The sequence below is a fragment of the Mauremys mutica genome, chromosome 7 (genome assembly GCF_020497125.1).
Source record: "Mauremys mutica isolate MM-2020 ecotype Southern chromosome 7, ASM2049712v1, whole genome shotgun sequence".
NCBI classification, from domain to species: Eukaryota; Metazoa; Chordata; order Testudines; family Geoemydidae; genus Mauremys; species Mauremys mutica.
In genome coordinates, this window is record NC_059078.1 from 44,098,737 (window position 1) to 44,119,939 (window position 21,203).

At 47.7% G+C, this 21,203-nt stretch overlaps 1 protein-coding gene across 2 annotated transcripts in view; it reads left to right on the plus strand.

Moving 5' to 3' along the window:
- Window positions 1-21,203, plus strand: part of LOC123374072 (store-operated calcium entry regulator STIMATE-like) — a 92,974-nt gene that overhangs the window by 43,936 nt on the left and 27,835 nt on the right. The window contains exons 2-3 of one of the 2 annotated variants that reach the window (XM_045023519.1): window positions 7,779-7,827; window positions 20,670-20,765. In XM_045023519.1, coding sequence (XP_044879454.1) covers window positions 7,779-7,827; window positions 20,670-20,765 — 145 coding nt within the window. The remainder of the gene's footprint in view (window positions 1-7,778; window positions 7,828-20,669; window positions 20,766-21,203) is intronic. The other variant, XM_045023520.1, reaches the window with a different exon arrangement.

Genomic DNA, 21,203 nt, shown 5'->3' on the forward strand with positions numbered 1-21,203 from the left:
GGTTCTTAACGTATGGAAAATTATCTTTTATATGAGATGGATATAGTTGGATCATAAACCAGTACTCTTTCAATGGTTCCTAAGCTATATAAGCATGGAAAAGATCTGCATGCATTATTGTTTGATTAACCGTGTTTCTCTAGGCTTTAGATATGGCAACCTATTTCAACATACTGATGTACTGTCTGACCTACAGCTAAATGACAGCTGAACTTGAATCTGACTGATGCATACCTTCCAGAAAAGCATTGAGTTTTGATTTAAAGATATTAAGATATTGAGAATCCACCACTTCTCTTGATAGTTTATTCCAATCGATAATTGTCCTCACTTAAAAAGTTGTGCTTTATTTCTAATTTGACTTTGTCTGCCTTCAGCTTCCAGCCACTGGTTCTCGCTATGCTTTTCTCGGCTAGATTGAAGAGCCCTTTAGCACCCAGTATTTCCTCCTCATGAAGGTACTTATTGACTATAATTAAGTCACCTGTCAGTCTGTCTCACTGTATGGTGTTTTCCCCAATTCTTGAGCCATTTTTGTGGCTTTTTCTTGGACATCCCTAATTTTTCAGCATCCTTTCAAATATGTGGATGCCAGAACTGTACACAGTATTCCAGGATCAGTCTCACCAGTGCTGTATATATAGAGAGAAAATCTCCTTCCTCTGTTTATACAAGGATCGCATTTAATCCTTTTTCCTACAGCATCGCACAGGGAGCTCATGTTGAGTTGCTTGTCTTCTGTGATCCCACAATCCTTTTCAGTCATTGCTTTCCAGGACACAATCACCATTCTGTAAATATGGCCTGCATTTTTGTTCCTAGATGTACCTTGCATTTGGCTGTATTAAATGTTTGGGCTCAGCTTACCAAGCAATCCAGATAATTCTATACGACTTCCCTGTCTTCATTATTTGCCATTCAACCAATCTTTATGATGTGCAAATCTTAATAGTGATTTTATACTTCCAGGTCATGATGAAAATGTTGATTAGCATTGGACTTGGTACCAGTCCCTGTGGAATGCCAATAGAAACACCCCCCATTCAGTGATCCCCCACTGACTACTGCTTCCTGAGATCTGTTTAGTCAGTTCTTAATCCATTTAACATGTGCGTGACTGATCTTGTATAGTGCTAATTTTTTAATTAAATGTTGTGTGGTATTAAGTCAAATGCCTTACAAAAGTCAATATTGCATCAATGCATTTATCTTTGCACTTCAAAGAAGTACATCAGGTTTGCTTGAGATCTGTTTTCCCTAAAACTGTCAGAATTAAATATATTCATATTTTTTATTAATAGAATCTTGTATCAGCTTTTCCCTTATTTTGCCTGGGACTGATGTCAGGTAAGTCATCAGGGTCATCAACAGACTTGGCCTTTTTGAATATTGGCACAATATTGGCACTCTTCTTGACATAGCATATATGATATACCCAGTGGAATCTCAGTGGTTATCATTGATTGGACACTGTCACAGCTGGAGGGCCAACTGTGCCTAGCGCCCCTTCTATTATTTCTCAAATGCATCTCTTAAGTGACAGGCCTGGCTTCCTGCACCTCACTAAAGGTGAAATCACACAGTTCAGGCACTCTAGGACTGGATCTCTGGGCTGCAGCCCCCTCATTCCCAACCATGTTAATGACACAGGTCCAATTTGGTTTTGGCACCTGCAAGAGTTTCCCTTCAGGAGCCCCTGGCAGCATGCATTTGCAGGTACACAAACTGCCTTTGAAACAAAGCATTACTTATTCATAAGGTTAAATTCTTCTTTGAGTGCTTACTCATGTTGATTCAATTCTAGGTGTGAGAGTGCCTCCGTGCACAGTTGTCAGAGATTTTTTGCCTTAGCGGTATCCGTAGGGTCAACTGTGGCGCCCCCTTGAGTGTTGCACTCATGCGCTGGTACATTAGGCACTGACGATGCTACGCCCTCTCAGTTCCTTCTTACCGCCTGTGATGGTTGGTTGGAGCACCTTGTCTTGCATCACAAGAGTGTTAGTGGTTCTTACAGTCCGTTGTTCTGTCTCCTTTGTTTTTTAGTAGTTAGGTACTTAGTTAGACCATTAAGTTAAGTGTTAGAGTAGTAGTCTGAGAGTTAGAGTCCCGGCTGGGACTTCACCTCGGAGCGGGGCATGCCATGTTCCCTAGTCTTTAAGCCATGCGCATCTTACAGCCGGCTAATGTCTATTAGTGACCCTTATGATAGCTGTTTAAAGTGTTTGGGGGAGTCCCACAGAAAGGACAAATGCAGGATCTGCAAAAACTTTTGCCTTCGAACTGAAAAGGAACGGGATATTCGCTTGAGGGCCCTCCTCATGGAGGCTGTGCTTCATCCTGCTTTAGAGCCCTCTCGATTGGACTCCATGCCCGGCACTTTGGCATTGGCGCGCAGCACACCGCCGGAATCTGCCCAGCACCATTCCTCCTTGCTGGCGCTGAAGAACCAGTCGAAGTTGATGGGACCACCAACACCACTTCCTACACATCAACATCAGGGAGCCCAGAGCAGTTTGCCTGGCCTGCCAAGCCTTCCTACCTCGCATAAAAAGCAGGGTGGTACAGGTCCTGATGGACAATACAGCAGCTATGTACTATATCAACAAGCAAGGCAGCGCCAGATCGTCTGCCCTTTGCTAGGAAGCCCTCAGGCTCTGGAACTTCTGTATACAACACGACATCCATCTCATAGCTCCACACCTACCTGGGGCCAGGAACACTTTGGCATATCACCTCAGCTGGACCGTCTCATCTTGCAACAAGTGGTCCCTCCATCCAGAAATGGTCAGCATCATATTCCAGAAGTGGGAGATTCCCCGGGTGGACCTGTTCGCGTCCAGGCAAAACAGGAAATGCTTGATTTGGGGGATTGACAGAGGCTCGCTCTCTGACACTTTTCTGCTCCCGTGGTTGGGAGCTCTGTTGTATGCCTTCCCCCCAGTGCCGCTAATTCACAGAGTCCTCATGAAGATCAAACAGAACAGGGCGAAGATAATCTTCATGCTGCTGGCTTGGCTGTGCCGCACTGGTTTAGCCTGGTGCTGGACCTGTTGGTGGCTGCTCCGTTACAGCTATCACTTAGGATGGACCTGCTGTCCCAAAACCACGGCAGTCTTCTGCATCCGAACCTGGTGGCGCTGCACCTGACGGCTTGGCGCTGCATGGTTAAGTGCAGGGGAGCAGGAGTGCTCGGCCACTGTCCAGCAGGTCCTGTTGGGCAGCAGAAAGCCATCCACCAGAGCGGACCTACCTGGTCAAATGGAAGCAGTTCACTTGTTGGACCTTGGATAAAGGCATTCGACCTGAGCAGGCCTCACTGCAGTTAATCCTGGACTACCTTCTGCATCTCGAGCATCAAGGCCTGTCCCTTTCATCTATCAAGGTTCACTTGGCTGCTGTCTCAGCCTTCCATCCACTTCTTGAGGGTAAGTTGGTTTTCACCCAGAACATGACTGCCAGGTCCTCAAGGGCCTCTACCTGCACATCAGGGACCCTGTTCCTCCCTGGGGCCTGAATCTTGTGCTGTCATAACTCATGGGACCCCCCCTTCAGATCTCTGGTTTCCTGCTCTCTCCTCCTCCTTTCCTGGAAGATGGCGTTCCTGGCTGCAATAACATCCGCCCACTGGGTCTCTGAGATCAGGGCGCTTACTTTAGAACTGCCATATGCGGTCTATTACAAAGACAAGGTCCAGCTGCAGCCACACCCGTTTTTCATGCCCAGGGTGGTCTCTCAGTTTCAAACAGGTGAGGACATTTACTTACCTGTCTTTTTTCCCCAAAGCTGCATAAGCTAGGCTGCATCCCCTAGATGTTAGGAGAGCACTAGCCTTTTACATTGAAAGGACCAAGCCATTCCAGAAGTTGACACAGTTGTTCGTCGCGGTGGCCGACAGGATGCAAAGTCTTCTGGTGTCCGCTCAAAGAATTTCTTTTTGGATCACTGCCTGCATTCAATGCTGCTTCGATCAGGCAAAAGTGCCACCCCTGGCGATTGTAACTGCCCACTCAACCAGGGCGAAAGCCTCTTTGGCAGCTTTCCAAGCCCAGGTGCATATCCAGGACATGTATAGGGTGGCCACCTGGTCATCTGTCCACACGTTTACGTCCCATTACGCACTTACCCAGCAGACCTGGGACACTGCTGGCTTTGGTAGAGTAGTGCTGCAAGCCACTAGACTATAACCTCCAAGCTCCTCTCCGAGGATACTGCTTGTGAGTCATCTATAATGGAATCGACATGAGCAAGCACTCGAAGAAGAAAAAAGTTACCTACCTTTTTCTAACTGTTGTTCTTCAAGCTGTGTTGCTCATGCCCATTCCATTACCCGCTCTCCTTTACCCCTCTGTTGAAGTTGCCGGCAAGAAGGAACTGAGAAGTCATAGGGTCGGAGGCACCTAATATGCCAGCGCATGAGCACAGCGCTCAGGGGGCCGCCTCAGCTGATCCTATGGATACCACTAAGGCAAAAATCTCCGACAACTGTGCACGTGGGTACGCACACACCTAGAATGGAATGGACATGAGCAACACATCTCAAAGAACAACAGTTACGAAAATGGAGGTAACTATTTTTTCTTCTTCTGTCATGGGTATTTTTAGTAAAAGTCAGGGACAGGTTGTGGACAATAAACACAAATTCACAGAACCACTCAATCTGTCCTTGACTTACTAGAAATACCTGAGGAGTGAGGGGGCTTGCTGCTGCTCCAGCCTTTGGGGGGGCTGATCCAACCCCGACTGCTGTTTCTGTAGCCCTGGGGCTGGCTGCTGGTCAGCTATTCTGGTGGCCCAGGGCTGATGGCCCAGAAGAAGTCAGAGAGGTTCTGGAAAGTCACTGAATCCATGACAGAATCGTAGCCTTACTTATTCATTCCTCAGAGGTACAAAGCACACAGAGGAAAGGCTAAAAATAACTGCAGCCTAACTGAATGGATCTTACCTATCCTTTTAGGACTAGATGCTGAGGCCCTGCTTAAAAAGACTGCCTGCTTGCAGCTCCCATTTCTCTCCTAGTCTGTATGTCAGCCTCATATCCCAGTGACCAGTTCCCCCTTCTTTTCTGCCAGGGGAACCATTTTAGCTGCTTAGGGTCTTTTATGATCTCAGCCTTGGCAAAACAAATCCTGCTAAGTTTACTGGCACCTGAAAGTAGCATCTCCCAGTGATGTTCTCTTACCGTATTTGAAGATTTATACCAGAGGCAGCCCTAAAAGGGAGAACTCTGGGTTTCCCTCCATAGCCTCCTTTAATTTAACTCCTGGCATGTAGGCAGGTTAATATCAAACAGATAACCTGAGAGACGTACAGTATTTCATTTTCTTTTTTTTAAACACCTCTCTCATTTTCCAGAGACCCAGTGCAAATCCCTGAAATTTGTGAATGAATTATGCAAACAAACATAACAAAGCAAGGTCATTTGTGGTTTAGTTCTAATTTAAATCCATAGCGTATTACTAAATATACACTAGTATAGTTTATTTTAAAAAATGAAATGTGAAGTGTTTCCAATATTTCCATGCATTAGGCTTGTTTGATTCCTAGACCTTAACATGCAATAGCAGTCTGGCTGGCCAGGTTATTGATGGCATCTTCGCGTAACCCTATTGTATCTAAGTATTGCAATACATAAGGTCTCCATGTGGTAGTCCTATTTATGAGATGAATCTTGCACTATGGTAGACTAAATCAGAATTTCCTTGCTTTATCTGAGAGTTTACCCTTAATGTGTTAACTTGCTATTTTCTGCTTTATTAGCTAACAGAGTGACTGTGACTGACTCTTTAAATCCAACTAAAATGATCCATTATCTTCCAGCTGCTTCCATTTTCTCCCCCTTTCCTTCACCCCAATGGATTTTTCTAAGTAACAAAGCTTAACTAATTCCTTCTATTCTCCACCCACCCCATCAGTCATTGCGGCTGGGTGTGCTGTATCCATCTCAGACAGCTGTAGTATCTAGAACCAGGGGTTCTCACAACAAAATTTTTGGTGGCCTCAAAGTGCGGCCACCAAGTCTTGCTGGTGGCCGCATGGACAATTTTTCCTAAAATACTTAACTTTAGGAAAAACAAATAAATATGCAAATAGACATGTCCAAATCATTGTAATTTATTAAATCTTTTTGCAGACTCAAGAATAATTTACAGTTGTCCCTATTTTTTACTGGACATAAACAGAATAGAAACACAAATAAGGTGCTCTGCAGGTTCTTGTCTTTTTTATTGTTTCTTTTGCTTTTTTTAAAAGACTTGCTAGCTAGTAAGTCTGCTGCTTTGAAAAGTTATATTAACAAACATATAAATATCACTTTTCATGGCAGCAGACTGACTTAGTCATGGCAAGCCTGGGGACAAATTAAGCCTTGGATGCGAAGGTCGGTAGGGGGGAAGTAGGGGGCCGGGGAATGCATGGTGGGCTGGCAGGGGCCAACTGCAATGGATAGGGGGGTGAGCTCCTCAGCCAGGGGTTGCAGCTCCATGGCCAGAGCCTGCTGCCCGCCACTCCAGGGCTGGAGCCCAACTCTGCCGTCCCCAGGAAGGTGGGGAACTCACTAGCTGCCTGCTCCTCCAGCATATGTGTCTTGTGGGGAGGTCGGGGAGGAAGGGTCCAACCTCTGCTGGTGGCCCTGGGAGAGGGACCACTGCTTTGCACCCTCATCACTGCCCAGGAGGCTGTGGTTGCAAGAAATGCCCCTGATGGCCACATTCTAGAAACACTGATCTAGACACTCATAACAAATTAGTAACTCAAGGTTACAACAGAAGATCACTTATTGATTGCAATACATTGTGGAATGGGTGAACAATTTATCTTAGTGTTTATTTTTGTAGGCTTGTATAATTGGCAGCACACAATACTTGACTTTTTGTAAGTAGGCAGTAAATGGCACTAAATGCTCTCTGTGTTGGACTTGTCTGATGTGAAAGTACATTTTGCTTTTTGCTTCAATTTTGAGTAACACAAGCTACACAAAGATCATCAAAACTATCCAGCCATAAAAGTAGTACACTTCGTCAAGCAAGGAGTAGACAGCCTTTGCCTTGTAAATTATACTAATTCTTATATTTTCAGTTTCTAGTCTTGTCAGTCTAAATACTTTGTTCTGCACAGCTATGCTTTATACTGCATACATTTACTTATTATTTCAAAGTAGCAAGGGGCAGAAGAAATCAACTGCATTAAGTTTTGCATTTTCCTGAACCAGCCATTCCAGGATTATTATTTGCTGGATGAATGACCATAACAGCTAAGGACACCAGGAGGATGAAAATAAGTAATTGCACATAATAAACAAAAATCTATAATAGTTGATTATCAAAATAGAGAAAACTTTTCAACTGAAAAAAGAAGTCAGTTGCTTAGAACATAAGAATAGCCATTCTGGGTCAGAGCAATGGTCTTTCTAGCTCATATCCTGTCGTTTTACAGTGGACTGTTCCAGATGCTTCAAAGGGAATAAACAGAACAGGGCAATTATTGAGTGATCCATTCCCTGTTGTCCAATCCCAGATTCTGGCAGTCAAATGTTTAGGCCACGCAGTCCATGAGGTTGCATACCTGACCATTTTGGATAATAGCCATTGATGTACCTTTCCTCTGTGAACCAATTGCTCTTTACGTGGCCGTCCCTAAGAGTTTGATATGTTGAAGCATGTTTCCAAATAAAGAACTTAATTTATAGTATTGAATATTACACCTTCATATGCTGATCTACTTCTTAATTTTTATATTTTTGTTACATTGGGAATCACTGATTGTCTTTAATTTTCTTTCAGTAAAACGCTTCAGAGAACCAAAGCATGAAAGACGTCCTTGGAGGATATGGTAAGTCTTTAATTATTAATAGTTCCTAGAATGTTTTTTATATCCTAGATGTTCATCTCATGGAAAATGAAAGAATAATCACTTGCATGTAATGTATAATATGTGAAAGCACTTTAATAGTTAGACTCAAGGGAATACATGAGAAATGAACAGTCATTATTTTACTGTACATTTTTCCTGTTCATTCTGTCTTACTACATACACCTTTAGAAACCTTACTCTAAATGCTAAAGATTCAAAAAAAAATTCTGTGAAAGCTTGAGGAATCCTTTTTAAAGCAGCTGTTTTACTACCTTTTCTGTACACTGAACTAAATCTTCCCTAAAATTTGCCTGTGAAGATCCCTCCTGAGGCTTTGGGATCCATGTATTTAATTGAAGGCAGAATTTGGCCCGTAATGTTGAAAAGCAGAATTTCTTGTCAAAGATTAGTAAACTTGGAATCTTAGCTAATCATAGAATCTCAGGGTTGGAAGGGACCTCAGGAGGTCATCTAGTCCAACCCCCTGCTCAAAGCAGGACCAAACCCAACTAAATCATCCCAGCCAGGGCTTTGTCAAGCCTGACCTTAAAAACCTCTAAGGAAGGAGATTCCACCACCTCCCTAGGTAACCCATTCCAGTTCTTCACCACCCTACTAGTGAAAAAGTTTTTCCTAATGTCCAACCTAAACCTCCCCCTCTGCAACTTGAGACCATTACTCCTTGTTCTGTCATCTTCTACCACTGAGAACAGTCTAGATCCATCCTCTTTGGAACCCCCTTTCAGGTAGTTGAAAGCAGCTATCAAATCCCCCCTCATTCTTCTCTTCTGCAGGCTAAACAGTCCCAGTTCCCTCAGCCTCTCCTCATAAGTCATGTGCTCCAGCCCCCTAATCATTTTTGTTGCCCTCCACTGGACTCGCTCCAATTAATCCACATCCTTCTTGTAGTGTGGGGCCCAAAACTGGACACAGTACTCCAAATGAGGCCTCACCAGTGCTGAATAGAGGGGAATGATCACATCCCTCGATCTGCTGGAAATGCCCCTACTTATACAACCCAAAATGCCATTAGCCTTCTTGGCAACAAGGGCACACTGTTGACTCATATTCAGCTTTTCGTTCACCGTAACCCCTGGGACCTTTTCTGCAGAACTGCTGCCCAGCCATTCGGTGCCTAGCAGTGCATGGGATTCTTCTGTCCTAAGTGCAGGACTCTGCACTTGTCCTTGTTGAACCTCATCATATTTCTTTTGGCCCAATCCTCTAATTTGTCTAGGTCCCTCTGTCCTATCCTTACCCTCCAGCGTATCAAGCACTCCTCCCAGTTTAGTGTCATCTGCAAACTTGCTAAGGGTGCAGTCCACACCATCCTCCAGATCGTTAATGAAGATATTGAACAAAACCGGCCCCAGCACCGACCCTTGGGGCACTCCACTTGATACCGACTGCCAACTAGACATTGAACCATTGATCACTACTCGCTGAGCCCGACATCTAGCCAGTTTTCTATCCACCTTACCGTCCATTCATCCAGCCCATACTTCTTTAACTTGCTGGCAAGAATACTGTGGGAGACTGTATCAAAAGCTTTGCTAAAGTCCAGAAATAGCACATCCACTGCTTTCCCCTCATCCACAGAGCCGGTTATCTCATCATAGAAGGCAATCAGGTTAGTCAGGCATGATTTGCCCTTGGTGAATCCATGCTGACTGTTCCTAATCACTTTCCCCTCCTGTAAGTGGTTCAGAATTGATTCCTTGAGGACCCGTTCCATGATTTTTCCAGGGACTGAGGTGAGACTGACTGACCTGTAGTTCCCTGGATCTTCCTTCTTCCCTTTTTTAAAGATGGGCACTACATTAGCTTTTTTCCAGTCATCCGGGACCTCCCCCGATCGCCATGATTTTTCAAAGATAATGGCCAATGGCTCTGCAATCTCATCGGCCAACTCCTTTAGCACCCTCAGATGCAGCGCATCCGGCCCCATGGACTTGTGCTCATCCAGCTTTTCTAAATAGTCCCGAACTACTTCTTTCTCCACAGAGAGCTGGTCGTCTCCTTCCCATACCGTGCTGCAGAGTGCAGCTGTCTAGGAGCTGACCTTGTCTGTGAAGACAGAGGCAAAAAAAGCATTGAGTACACTAGCTTTCTCCACATCCTCTGTCACTAGGTTCCCTCCCTCATTCAGCAAGGGGCCCACACTTTCCTTGACTTTCTTCTTGTTGCTAACATACCTGAAAAAACCCTTCTTGTTACTCCTAACATCTCCAGGTAGCTGCAACTCCAAGTGTGATTTGGCCTTCCTAATTTCACTCCTGCATGCCTGAACTATACTTTTATACACCTCCCTGGTTATTTGTCCAATCTTCCACTTCTTGTAAGCTGTTTTTTTTGTGTTTAAGACGAGCAAGGATTTCACTGTTAAGCCAAGCTGGTCGCCTGCCATATTTATTTTTCTTCCTACACATCGGGATGGTTTGTTCCTGCAACCTCAATAAGGATTCTTTAAAATACAGCCAGCTTTCCTCGACTCCTTTCCCCGTCATGTTATTCTCCCAGGGGACCTTGCCCATCAGTTCCCTGAGGGAGTCGAAGTCTGCTTTTCTGAAGTCCAGGGTCTCTGTTCTACTGCTCTCCTTTCTTCCTTGTGTCAGGATCCTGAACTCGACCATCTCATGGTCACTGCCTCCCAGGTTCCCATCCACTATTGCTTCTTCTACTATTTCTTCTCTGTGATGTGCGGGTTCATATAAACACTATTCAGATTACCCCCAAAATGTCTTGCCTCTGTCATCTGTTTTTTCATTTATTGAAATGTCTCATATTTCTTAAAGAAAAGACTTTAAACTGAAATTGAACAACAAAAATATCAGGAAAAATACTAAGTCATTCAAAAGTAAATGGGATCTAAAATTACAGGACAAATTTTCAAACTTGGGTGCCAAAAGGCACCGAAATAGAACTGCTATTTTAAAGGTACCTTTTTGTAAATTGAATTCTTCTTCGAGTGATTGCTCCTATGCATTCCAGTTAGGTGTGCGCGCCGCGCGTGCACGGCTCTTCGGAAGATTTTTACCCTAGCAACTCCGGCGGGCCGGCTGGGCGCCCCCTGGAGTGGCGCCACTATAGCGCAGGATATATACCCCAGCCGGCCCGTCCGCTCCTCAGTTCCTTCTTTCCGCCCGTGACGGCCGTTGGAACAGTGGAGCACAGCTCAGCTGACCTCCACTTCCCTAGCTACTCGTAGTTTTCTCTCGTTCTGTTTATAGTTGTAGTTAACTCTGTTTGTTTGTAGAATAGTATGGTGTATTTATTTTGCAGGGGTCGGGGTTTATCCCCTTCCCCTCACCCGGGGCCGGGTCCGATGCCCGGTCCACAGGGTTTTCTAATGCTCGGCCGGCCACAAGCCGCTTCCGACAAGAGATCTTCTCCTAAGTGCCTCGAGGGATCTTACCTCACAGATAAGTGCCGCATTTGTGAGGCCCTTAATCAGTGAACAAAGGGGAGCGGGGCTTTCGTTTTAAACAGCTCCTGAGGGAGGCAGCTCTTGCTCCTCCGCTCTCGGCGCCGAGCGCTAGTTAGTTTTCACGGCGCGCTCCCTCGGCACCGGACCGCCGGTGCCGCCAAGGCCTCCTGGCATGTCCGTCGCTGGCTCCGATGTACCCTCGGCATGGATCACTCTCCTGGAGGATGAAGAGTTACTCCGGCCAGGCAAGAGCCGTCGAGTCCGGTGCTGGAAAGCTCCCCGGTACGCACCGTGGTCGAGCTCGCCCGGAAGCTGCGTCCGAGCCGCCTGCTCCGCAGCCAAGCACTATGCTCAGTCGGATCGCCCGGCACCGATGTCTGCCGCGGCACTGACAATATCCGCACCTTTCACTCCGGCCAGGCAAGAGCCGTCGAGTCCGGTGCTGGAAAGCTCCCCGGTACGGACCGTGGTCGAGCTCACTCTGAAGCTGCGTCCGAGCCGCCTGCTCCGCAGCCGAGCGCTATGCTCCGTCGGATCGCCCGGCACCGATGTCTGCCGTGGCACCGACAATATCCGCACCTTTCACTCCGGCCAGGCAAGAGCCGTCGAGTCCGGTGCTGGAAAGCTCCCCGGTATGGACCGTGGTCGAGCTCGCTATGAAGGTGCGTCCGAGCCGCCTGCTCCGCAGCCGAGCGCTGTGCTCCGTCGGATCGCCCGGAACCGATGTCGGCCGCGGCACAGACAATATCCGCACCATTAACTCCGGCCAGGCAAGAGCCGTCGAGTCAGGTGCTGGAAAGCTCCCCGGTACGCACCGTGGTCGAGCTCACCCGGAAGCTGCGTCCGAGTCGCCTGCTCCGCAGTCGAGCGCGATGTTCAGTCGGATCGCCCGGCACCGATGTCTGCCACGGCACCGACAGTATCCACACCGTTAGCTCCAGCCAGGCAAGAGCCGTCGAGTCCGGTGCTGGTAAGCTCCCCGGTACAGACCGTGGTCGAGCTCGCTAGGAAGCTGCGTCCGAGCCGCCTGCTCCGCAGCCGAGCGCTATGTTCAGTGGGACCGCCCGGCACCGATGTCTGCCGCGGCACCGTCAATGTCCGCACCATTAACTCCGGCCAGGCAAGAGCCGTCGAGTCCGGTGCCGGAAAGCTCCCCGGTACGGACCGTGGTCGAGCTCGCCCTGAAGCTGCGTCCGAGCCGCCTGCTCCGCAGCCGAGCGCTATGCTCCGTCGGATCGCCCGGCACCGATGTCTACCGTGGCACCGACAATGCCCGCACCATTAACTCCGGCCAGGCAAAAGCCGTCGAGTCTGGTGCTGGAACACTCCCCGGTATGGACCGTGGTCGAGCTCACTATGAAGCTGCATCCGGGGTGCCAGCTATGGTCGAGCTCACTATTCCCTCCACGCCGGAGACAGTGTCCACGGCGAGGGGGCTGATTGCAACGACAGCATCTACGCTGCCTCAACCCCCGGCACCGCCGGTGGGGGTTACATAGTCGATGGGCAAGCCTGCCTTGATCAGACCACCCTACCTCGGCACCGCACAGCGGCACCGTTCAGGGTCGCGGTTCCGCAGATGTTCTCGGTCCCGTCACCGATCTAGGTCTCGGCGCCGTTCTCCCTGTTGGTACCAGTAGTGCTCGCGGCACCGGTCAGCATCCCGTTCGCCGGTCCGGGACACTCAGCTCCGATCAAGCCTCAGGCACCGCCCTCGGTCGACCGCCCGGCACAGCTTCGGTGGCAGGTCCCGTTCTCGGTACCGGTCTGTCTATCGGTACCGATCCCCGGTGCCGCATCGAGCGACGTCAGTTACAGACGGAGACTCTACCAAGAGCTTTCAGCTCCTCCAGGGCCATCCAGCCACGCATCAGTGTCGTCCCGTGCGGACACTTCATATGCATAGCACTCTGTTTTCCGATGTGCCCTCCAGAGTCTTCGAGGAGACCTATCAATGGTGTACTACCACGCCAGAGGCGTACCAGTGATCCCATCTCGCTCCGTTCCCTCGGAGCTCTGGGTGCCAGAGGTGACAATTAGTCGTCCCCGTCCGACCGGTACAGAGCAACCCCCGGTTCGGCACCGGGCTCCCAGATCCCACCGGATCAGGAGGTCGTCCAGGAGCTCGAGCCCACACAGGACCCGCTTGTCCCGGGCCTTTCTTCTTCCTCCTCCCCAGATGAGGCGGGGGCAGGAACATACCCCTCCGGCCCTCCTCTAATCGAAATGCGACCAGCCCCTAAATCCAAAGAGGCTGGGCGTGTGGTCTTACTGGGCCATAAGATGTACCCGGAGGGGGCCCTGCAACTTCGTGTAGTGAACCAGCAAGCCCTGCTTATCCGCTCCTGTGGGTGGCGGTGGGCAAATTTACAGAGTCGGTTCTTCGGAACTCCCGTCAAGAGTTCGATGCCCTCCTGCAGCAAAGGACGGAGCTGGAGAGAGCTTCCCTCCAGGCCTCGTTGGACGCGGCTGACTCCGCTGCCATGACTCTGGCCTCGGGTGTTGCCACGCGGCGCGTTTCAGGACTCCAGTTATCGAGCCTTCCCTCGCAGCTGCGGCACGCTATACAGATCTTGCCCTTCAGTGGCACAGGCCTGTTCTCTGACAACACTGGCCCTAGGCTGCAGAACCTAAAGGGCAGCAGGGTCACTTTGCTCTCTCTCTCTCTCGGCATGCACACGCCGGTAATTCAGCGCCGACGCTTCCGTCCCCAACCTCCGCTCTTACCCTGCGCCTTTACAAGGTCAGGACATGGCCAGCGGGCGTGGCTTACACGGTCGTGGCCATCAATCCGCACCCCAAAGGAGCCAGAATTAGGGTCCTTCTGACCACCAATGGGGCAAAAGCCTACCCATCCTCGCCCCTCCTAAGGACCCCTCTCACGAGCGATTCCTCTGGCAAGAGGTGCGGACGCTCCTCCTCATCGGAGCTATACAGGAGGTACCTAAGGGCGAAACCTATTCCCCTAAGCGAAGGGAGGTCTCAGACCTATCCTAGGCCTGCAGGAACTCAACAAGTCACGATGCAGATGAGTTCCGCATGGTACCCAGGGCGACCGTCATCCCATCCTGGGATCCCGGAGACTGGTACGCCGCCCTCGATATGAAGGGCGCGTGTTTTCACGTTGCCATTTCTCTTCCACACAGAAGGTACCCTCGGTTTGGGGCCTACCATCGTTATTCCCAGTATATGGCCCTCCCGGTTGGCCTCTATACAGCCCAGCGGTATTCAAGGTGCATGGCTGTAATCGCCGCCTTTCTTCGCCACCGTCTGATACACGTTCTCCGTGTCTAGACGAGTGGCTCATTCGAAGAACCCCCGGGCCCAAAGTACCAGTCATGTGGGCATCGACACGAACCTTTTCCTGTGTCTAGGCCTGATGATCAATAGTAAAATCCACTCTGATTCCCATATAGGGAAGGGAATTCATTGGGGCCGTCCTGGACTCCAGACTCGCCAGAGCCTGCTTTCCTCAGCCTTGGTTTCAGGCGAGGGTAACAATTGTACAAGGTCTACGGACCTTCCCGCCAACTTGGGCTCGCTCTTGCCTCGGTTTCCTGAGTCACATGGCTGTCTACACGTTTGCAACTAAACATACCAGGCTTTGCCTCTGTTCACTTCAATCGTGGCTCACCTGGGGGTGCCACCCGGGCAGAGATGGCATACTCGTGGTCTTCTCGTTTCCACCGAGCAGCCTAGGCTCCCTCGACCGGGAGTCGGCGTCCTCCCCGGTGTATCCAGGGATGCTGTTTCACTCACCCCTCGGGGTCCCTCGTGACAGACAGCCCATCTCTCGGCTGGGTGCGCACCTGGTGTAGTTTCGCACTCACGGCCTTCGGTCAGCGCAAGAGCTGGCCTTACACATCAATGTCCGAGAGCTGAGAGCAGTCTGCCTTGTGTACCAGGCGATTCAGCTGGCGGATCGTCTCAGCAGATCCTTCCTGTCTCACAAGTGGTGGTTTCCTCCCGTCTTTATCTATTCCGTTTTCCAGAAGTGGGTCTTCCCCCGCATAGCCCTCCTCGCTTTCGTGAGAACGGAAAGAGGGAGAGAAATTCTCCTCGTTCCAAGGCCTCTCCCCAGGCTCGGTCTTGGAGGTTTTTCCTGAGGCCATGGATCAGCCATCTGCCGTACGCTGTCCACTGTCCCCGCTGGTTCACAAGGTCCTGCTCAAACTCCGCAGGGACAGAGCGCCCCTGATCGGGTTCGCTCCAGTGTAACCTGGACAGCACTGGCACACCATGTTGCTACACCTGTCGGTAGCAACCCTCTTGGCACAGACCCCATGACGCGGAATCACGACAACCTTCACCACCCGGTCTTGTAATCCCTGCACCTCACAGCAGGACTCCTGCGTGGCTAAACCGATCCGAGTTACGTTGTTCGGCCTCGGTTCTACGGGATTCTCCGGGGTGCTAGAAAATTCGTCCATTCGATTAAAGTATCTGGCCGAGTGGAAGCGTTTCTCATGCTGCTCCGAAACGCGCAATGTTTCTCCCGCCGAGATCCCGCTCCGTTCCATCTGGTTCCTCAGGGCTTGGAGCGTTTATACACACACACCCCCCCCCCCCCCGTGGGGCCTCGCCATAAACCTGGCTCTTCAATCTGGTTCTACCCAGTTTTATGACTGCCCTATTCGAGCCAATGTCAACATGCTCATTGATATACCTGTCCTGCAAGGCAGTTTCCTGTAGTCTTTCCTGCGGCCACACGAGTCTCCGAGCTTCAGACTCTCACAATAGGCCCAAGGGATACTGTGTTCCTCAAGGACAAGGGCAGTTATTACCACGTCCGACCTGCCTCCCCAAGGAGGTGTCGGCCTTTTATATCCACCAGGATATCTTCCTTCCGGTCTTATTTCCGAAGCCACTCTCTGTGCAAGGAGAGCAACGGTTGCCCTCCTTCGACATCTGCAGGGCGTCCGCAATCTATATCTAGCGGACAGAGCCCTCTCGTAACGCCCCCACAACCTTCATCGTACCGGCATACCGGACGAAGGGCATACCTGTCTCCTCCTAGAGGATTTCATCTTCAATGACGTTGTGCATCTGCACCTCTTCTGTTTCGGCCCATGTGCCATAGAGCCACCTTGCTGCACATTCCGCCAGGGCTCATGCTTCTCAGCTGCCTTCCTGGCTCGCATTCCCTTTCGGGGGATGTGTTGTACACCTACCTGGTCCTCGGTCCACACCTTTGCCTCATTGGTCCGGGAGTCCAGAGCTGTTGCAGCCTCTGGCTTAGCGGTTGCGTTCTGCAACATCTAACTCCGACCCCACCGCCTACGTAAGGCTTGGGAATCACCTAACTGGAATGCATAGGAGCAATCACTCGAAGAAGAAAAGACGGTTACTCACCGTAGTAACTGTTGTTCTTCGAGATGTGTTGCTCCTATCCATTCCAGACCCGCCCTCCTTCCCCACTGTCGGAGTAGCCGGCAAGAAGGAACTGAGGAGCGGACGGGCCGGCTGGGGTATATATCCTGCGCTATAGTGGCGCCACTCCAGGGGGCGCCCAGCCGGCCCGCCGGAGTTGCTAGGGTAAAAATCTTCCGAAGAGCCGTGCACGCGCAGCGCGCACACCTAACTGGAATGGATAGGAGCAACACATCTCGAAGAACAACAGTTACTACGGTGAGTAACCGTCTTATCTAAATAAGTATCTGGACCTGGCTTTTCAGTGGTACTGAGCAGAAACAACTGCTGTTTGAGAACAGCTAAGGTTACACCTTTAAAAATTAGGTCCCAGATATTGTTTGGCACCCAAGCTTAAAAATGTGGCCCAACCATTCTGAATACATATACTACCTAGTGTAGTTTAATTTTTAGCATATGCCAGACAAAACTATCTAAAATGAGCACCAAGATTGGCCAATTTAGGGACACTAGCTGATCTTCATGAAAGAAGTTGACACTGATTGAAAGTAAATTCCTTGCTCCTGTTTAAGAGTAAATTTTCTAGCTGCATTACACGTAACTGGAATTCTCAGCTCTTGTGTGAGCATGAAATTTACTTTGAAGATGTTAATATTATCTTGTGTAACTTCAGTGTCTGATCCAATGATCAACATGCAGCTATTCAGGTGTTTAAGTTGGTAATAAATTCTCTATTTTATATGCTATTTGTTTCATCATATGATCCTAGAGAACGGTTTTGTAGAGTTTGAACTCATTATTTGGTTGCCTATGGAATACTGACTTAAAGCAAACTTCATATGAGTTATGGTTGAAAGAAGCCAGTCTGGTCCTCTCCATCAAGCAGCATGAGAATAGTTTGACTTGTAAGTAACTTATACCTGCTGGAACCTGCATCCAAAGGATCGTGACTTCCCTTCTGAAAATGTAGTGCATTCCTTATATTTAATTTCCCCTCCTTATCTATCAGTCTTCATTGTGCAAAGGTCACCATATACATGAATATGCTCCTTCAGCCTGCTTACAGCTTGGGGACAGAACCAGATCTGTCATTCAGTGGCAGCAGGGGAATGTCGTGTCCATTGAAGCTCCCTTCAGTTTTATCTGTCTCCACAGTGACAAGTGTCCCAGCCAGATCTCTCTGCTGCAGAGCTTTTCTGAGAGAACTTTCAACTTTGTATTTAAAATTTCTGAATAATATTTTGGCTCAATAACTTGACCATCTAGTTTCCAGCAGTGTCTTGGGGTTGCATTTGCCTTTGGGAAGACTGTCCTGTTAGTGCTGCTGCTGCTTCTTGGGAGGCATTTGCATCAGCTGTTGTCCTTGCAGGCATCGGAAGATAAGTTAGGCTTAGGGAAAACCATTGGCAACAGGAAAGATCTTGGCCTCCTGCTTCACCCCTCTCCCTCCAGTCAAGTGTCTCATTGGGGAGCTTGGCCAGTTCTGCGGGGAGAATACAGTTCCCCCACAGCCCAGTCTGGACACGAAAGAAGCTAGGCTGGATTGGAGAGGCCAAAAGAGATGCACAGTATGTCTTCTCTGCAGCTGGGAGGTGTGATTCCATCCTGAGCTAGCTTCAGTCTAGCTAGATCAAAGCTAGCTTGAACAACAATAGCAGTGTAGCCATGGAAGCAGGGGCGGAAGCAGGGACAGCAGCAGGGGCTAGCCTCCTGAGTACAAGGACTGGGTATATATCCAAGCAGCTATGCCCCTTAGCTTTGATCTAGATACATCAATCTCGGGTGGGCCTGTACAAGCTGCAATCTCATATCTTCATTGCAGTGTGAATGTACCCACAGGCACAGTCTTTGTGCACCATGTGAGATGGTGAGTGACCTCTCACGAAGCTTGACAACATCTTTCCTATATGACTTCCCACCTGTTCTGCTGCTTGCCAAGATCATACAAAAGATAGGAAGCGGCAAAAAAGTGGCAGTTAGTCTGTTTATGCCTTACTGGCTGAAAACTATGGCTTTGAGACCTGATTAACCTAGTGTTCATTGGATCTTCTGATGTTTCTATCTCATAATGAAGTAAGCTTGATCTCCCTTAATGTTTGGTATCAGCTGAGGCTGATGTGTATCAGGTGCCATTGTTCTAGTAATTCGGAATTGCAATGAGCTTCAGCATTTAAAATTGTTGCTTCCAGTGACCAGTCCTAAATTTTAAGTCATTGAAAAACTAAAACTCTTTGCCTCCCACACATTAGAAATTAATCTGGAGCTGAAATTCCTAGTAGATGCCCCATAACAAGTAGTTTTCTGTTTTTAAAACACAACGTCTGCTTCCTAAACTTCCAGGCTGATGTGTGTGGTACTTGTTGGTGCTGATGAGGTACGTAACTTGCTGTTTTCTCATTTCCCACGCTCAGCTCCCTGCATCTGGTGCTGAAGATGAGAGAATAGAGCTAGGGGACAAGAATACAGAGCAAGAACACTGTGTTGGTCTGTAAAAAGGAGAATTTTTTGAATTAATGCAAAAAAGCCAATAAAGGAAACAATAAAAATGAAAGAGAAGGAGAAAAATATTAAGTAACAAAAGTAGAGAACAGAGCTCATCCAGATGCACTGTTTTGATAGATGTTTCCCAGACTTAGTGATATGAATAAAATGTGTACTGGCCCCTCTAATTTTGTGCAGAAGAAAAGAGAATGTTCTTGATCTGGACTCACAGAGTCTGCACCTAGTGTAAAAGACTCGTATTTTTAAAACTTGCCATAATGGCAAGGGATCTTTTTTCTAAATTAGTTTGCTACTTGGCAGTAATATTTGATGTATAACTTACATTGTAATTTAATTGAGACAAGGTGGATGAGGTAATTATCTTTTATTCAACCAACTTCTGTTGGTGGAAGAGACAAGCTTTCGAGGAAGAAGAGCTCTGTGTAAGCTTGAAAGCTTATCTATCACCAAAAGAAGTTGGTCCAATAAAAGATATTATTTTACCCACCTTGTGTCTCACTATTAATGGCCAGTCTGTTTGCTTTATTTGGAGGTGGTGGGGTGGGGATGGGAGGAAAGTGCAAGTATTAGAAGGCAGTTGAGCATGTTTTTATTTTGCGCTCCTGCCTGTGCTGCTGACTCCTTGCTAGAGGGGGATGAGAAAGTAACAGCAACACAAGCATCCTGTACAAGTACTATATAGAAACAAACACTGTCTTCGTTGCAAAGCTTCCGTTGGATTACATTTTATTTAAAATAATAGGGGGCAAGAACTGCTGCTGAATGAAATAGTGAGCAAAAGAAATTCCTTGTTCTTCAAGTTACCTTTTCAGGAGGAAGAGCTCTGTGTAAACTCGAAAGGTTGGCACTCTCATCAGAAGTTGGTTCAATAAAAGATATTATCTCATCTGTCTTGGCTCTCTAATATCCTGGGATCAACATGGCTACAACAACACTGCATACAACAATGGAAGATATTGTAAATTAATTGACATTCAGTGTTGCCATTTACTTCCAGGCTAAAATATCAACATCAGCTTTTTTAATAAACTAGACTTTAGATGAAGGGATCATTATCCAGCTGTTAAAGTGCAGAACTAATGGCCAGGTGATCTGAATTGTATTCCTCTTTCTGCCACAAACCTGCTATAAATGCATAAATAAAAGATAGAAATCTTTCTAGCAAGACTATGTGCTATATTTGTTTATAAAATGCTATTAAACTCTTTAATGTTACTGTAATACTATTCTGTAATCCACACAAAATACTAGCAGCCTCTCCCCACTGCTTAAATTATAACAGAAGGCGGTGATAGTGAAGTTTCATGTTATAAAGAACTGGATTATTCAGAACAAGTACATTAGAAAGTACAAAATTTAAAACTGCACTTTGTCAGAAATGAATGTCATGACTCGATAATTTGAAAAATTCCATAATTAGTACTGGGTTCTGACTTATTAGTATGAATTAGCAAGGTTCTACTATATTTTGATTGTTTAATGTAAGTACTTTTCAAAATCCAATCCTTTCTATTTTATACAGGTTTTTAGATACGTCCAAACAAGCCATAGGGATGTTGTTCATACACTTTGCAAATGTGTATTTATCAGACCTAACTGAAGAGGACCCTTGTTCACTGTGAGTGCTGTGAATTTGAGTAAACTACCCTTTAGGGAAAAGTCTTTTCTGAGATTCATTGACAATTTGATTGGGGGTTGATGATTGGAAAAAGAATCTGAGAAACTATTTTGAGGCTAAATGAGGGGCTTTTAAAAATAACTAATGGAGGATCAGAATTCTGGTATCACTTCCTTGTCAGTATGAACTAGGAATCATTGAGAGGCAACTGAGTGTCCTGACACCTTGGATTGAGGGGAGAAAGCACCTTGTATCTCCAAGGAAGCATCCCCCCTCCCCCCCAAACACTCCCCTCCTCTCTTGCATCATTAATAAGGATACAATTTAGTCATGGAGGTCATGGATTCGGTGACTTTAACAAACCTCAGGGACAGGTTGTGGGCTTCTATTAATTCTTGTTTATTGCCCACGACCTGTCTGTGACTTTTACTAAAAATA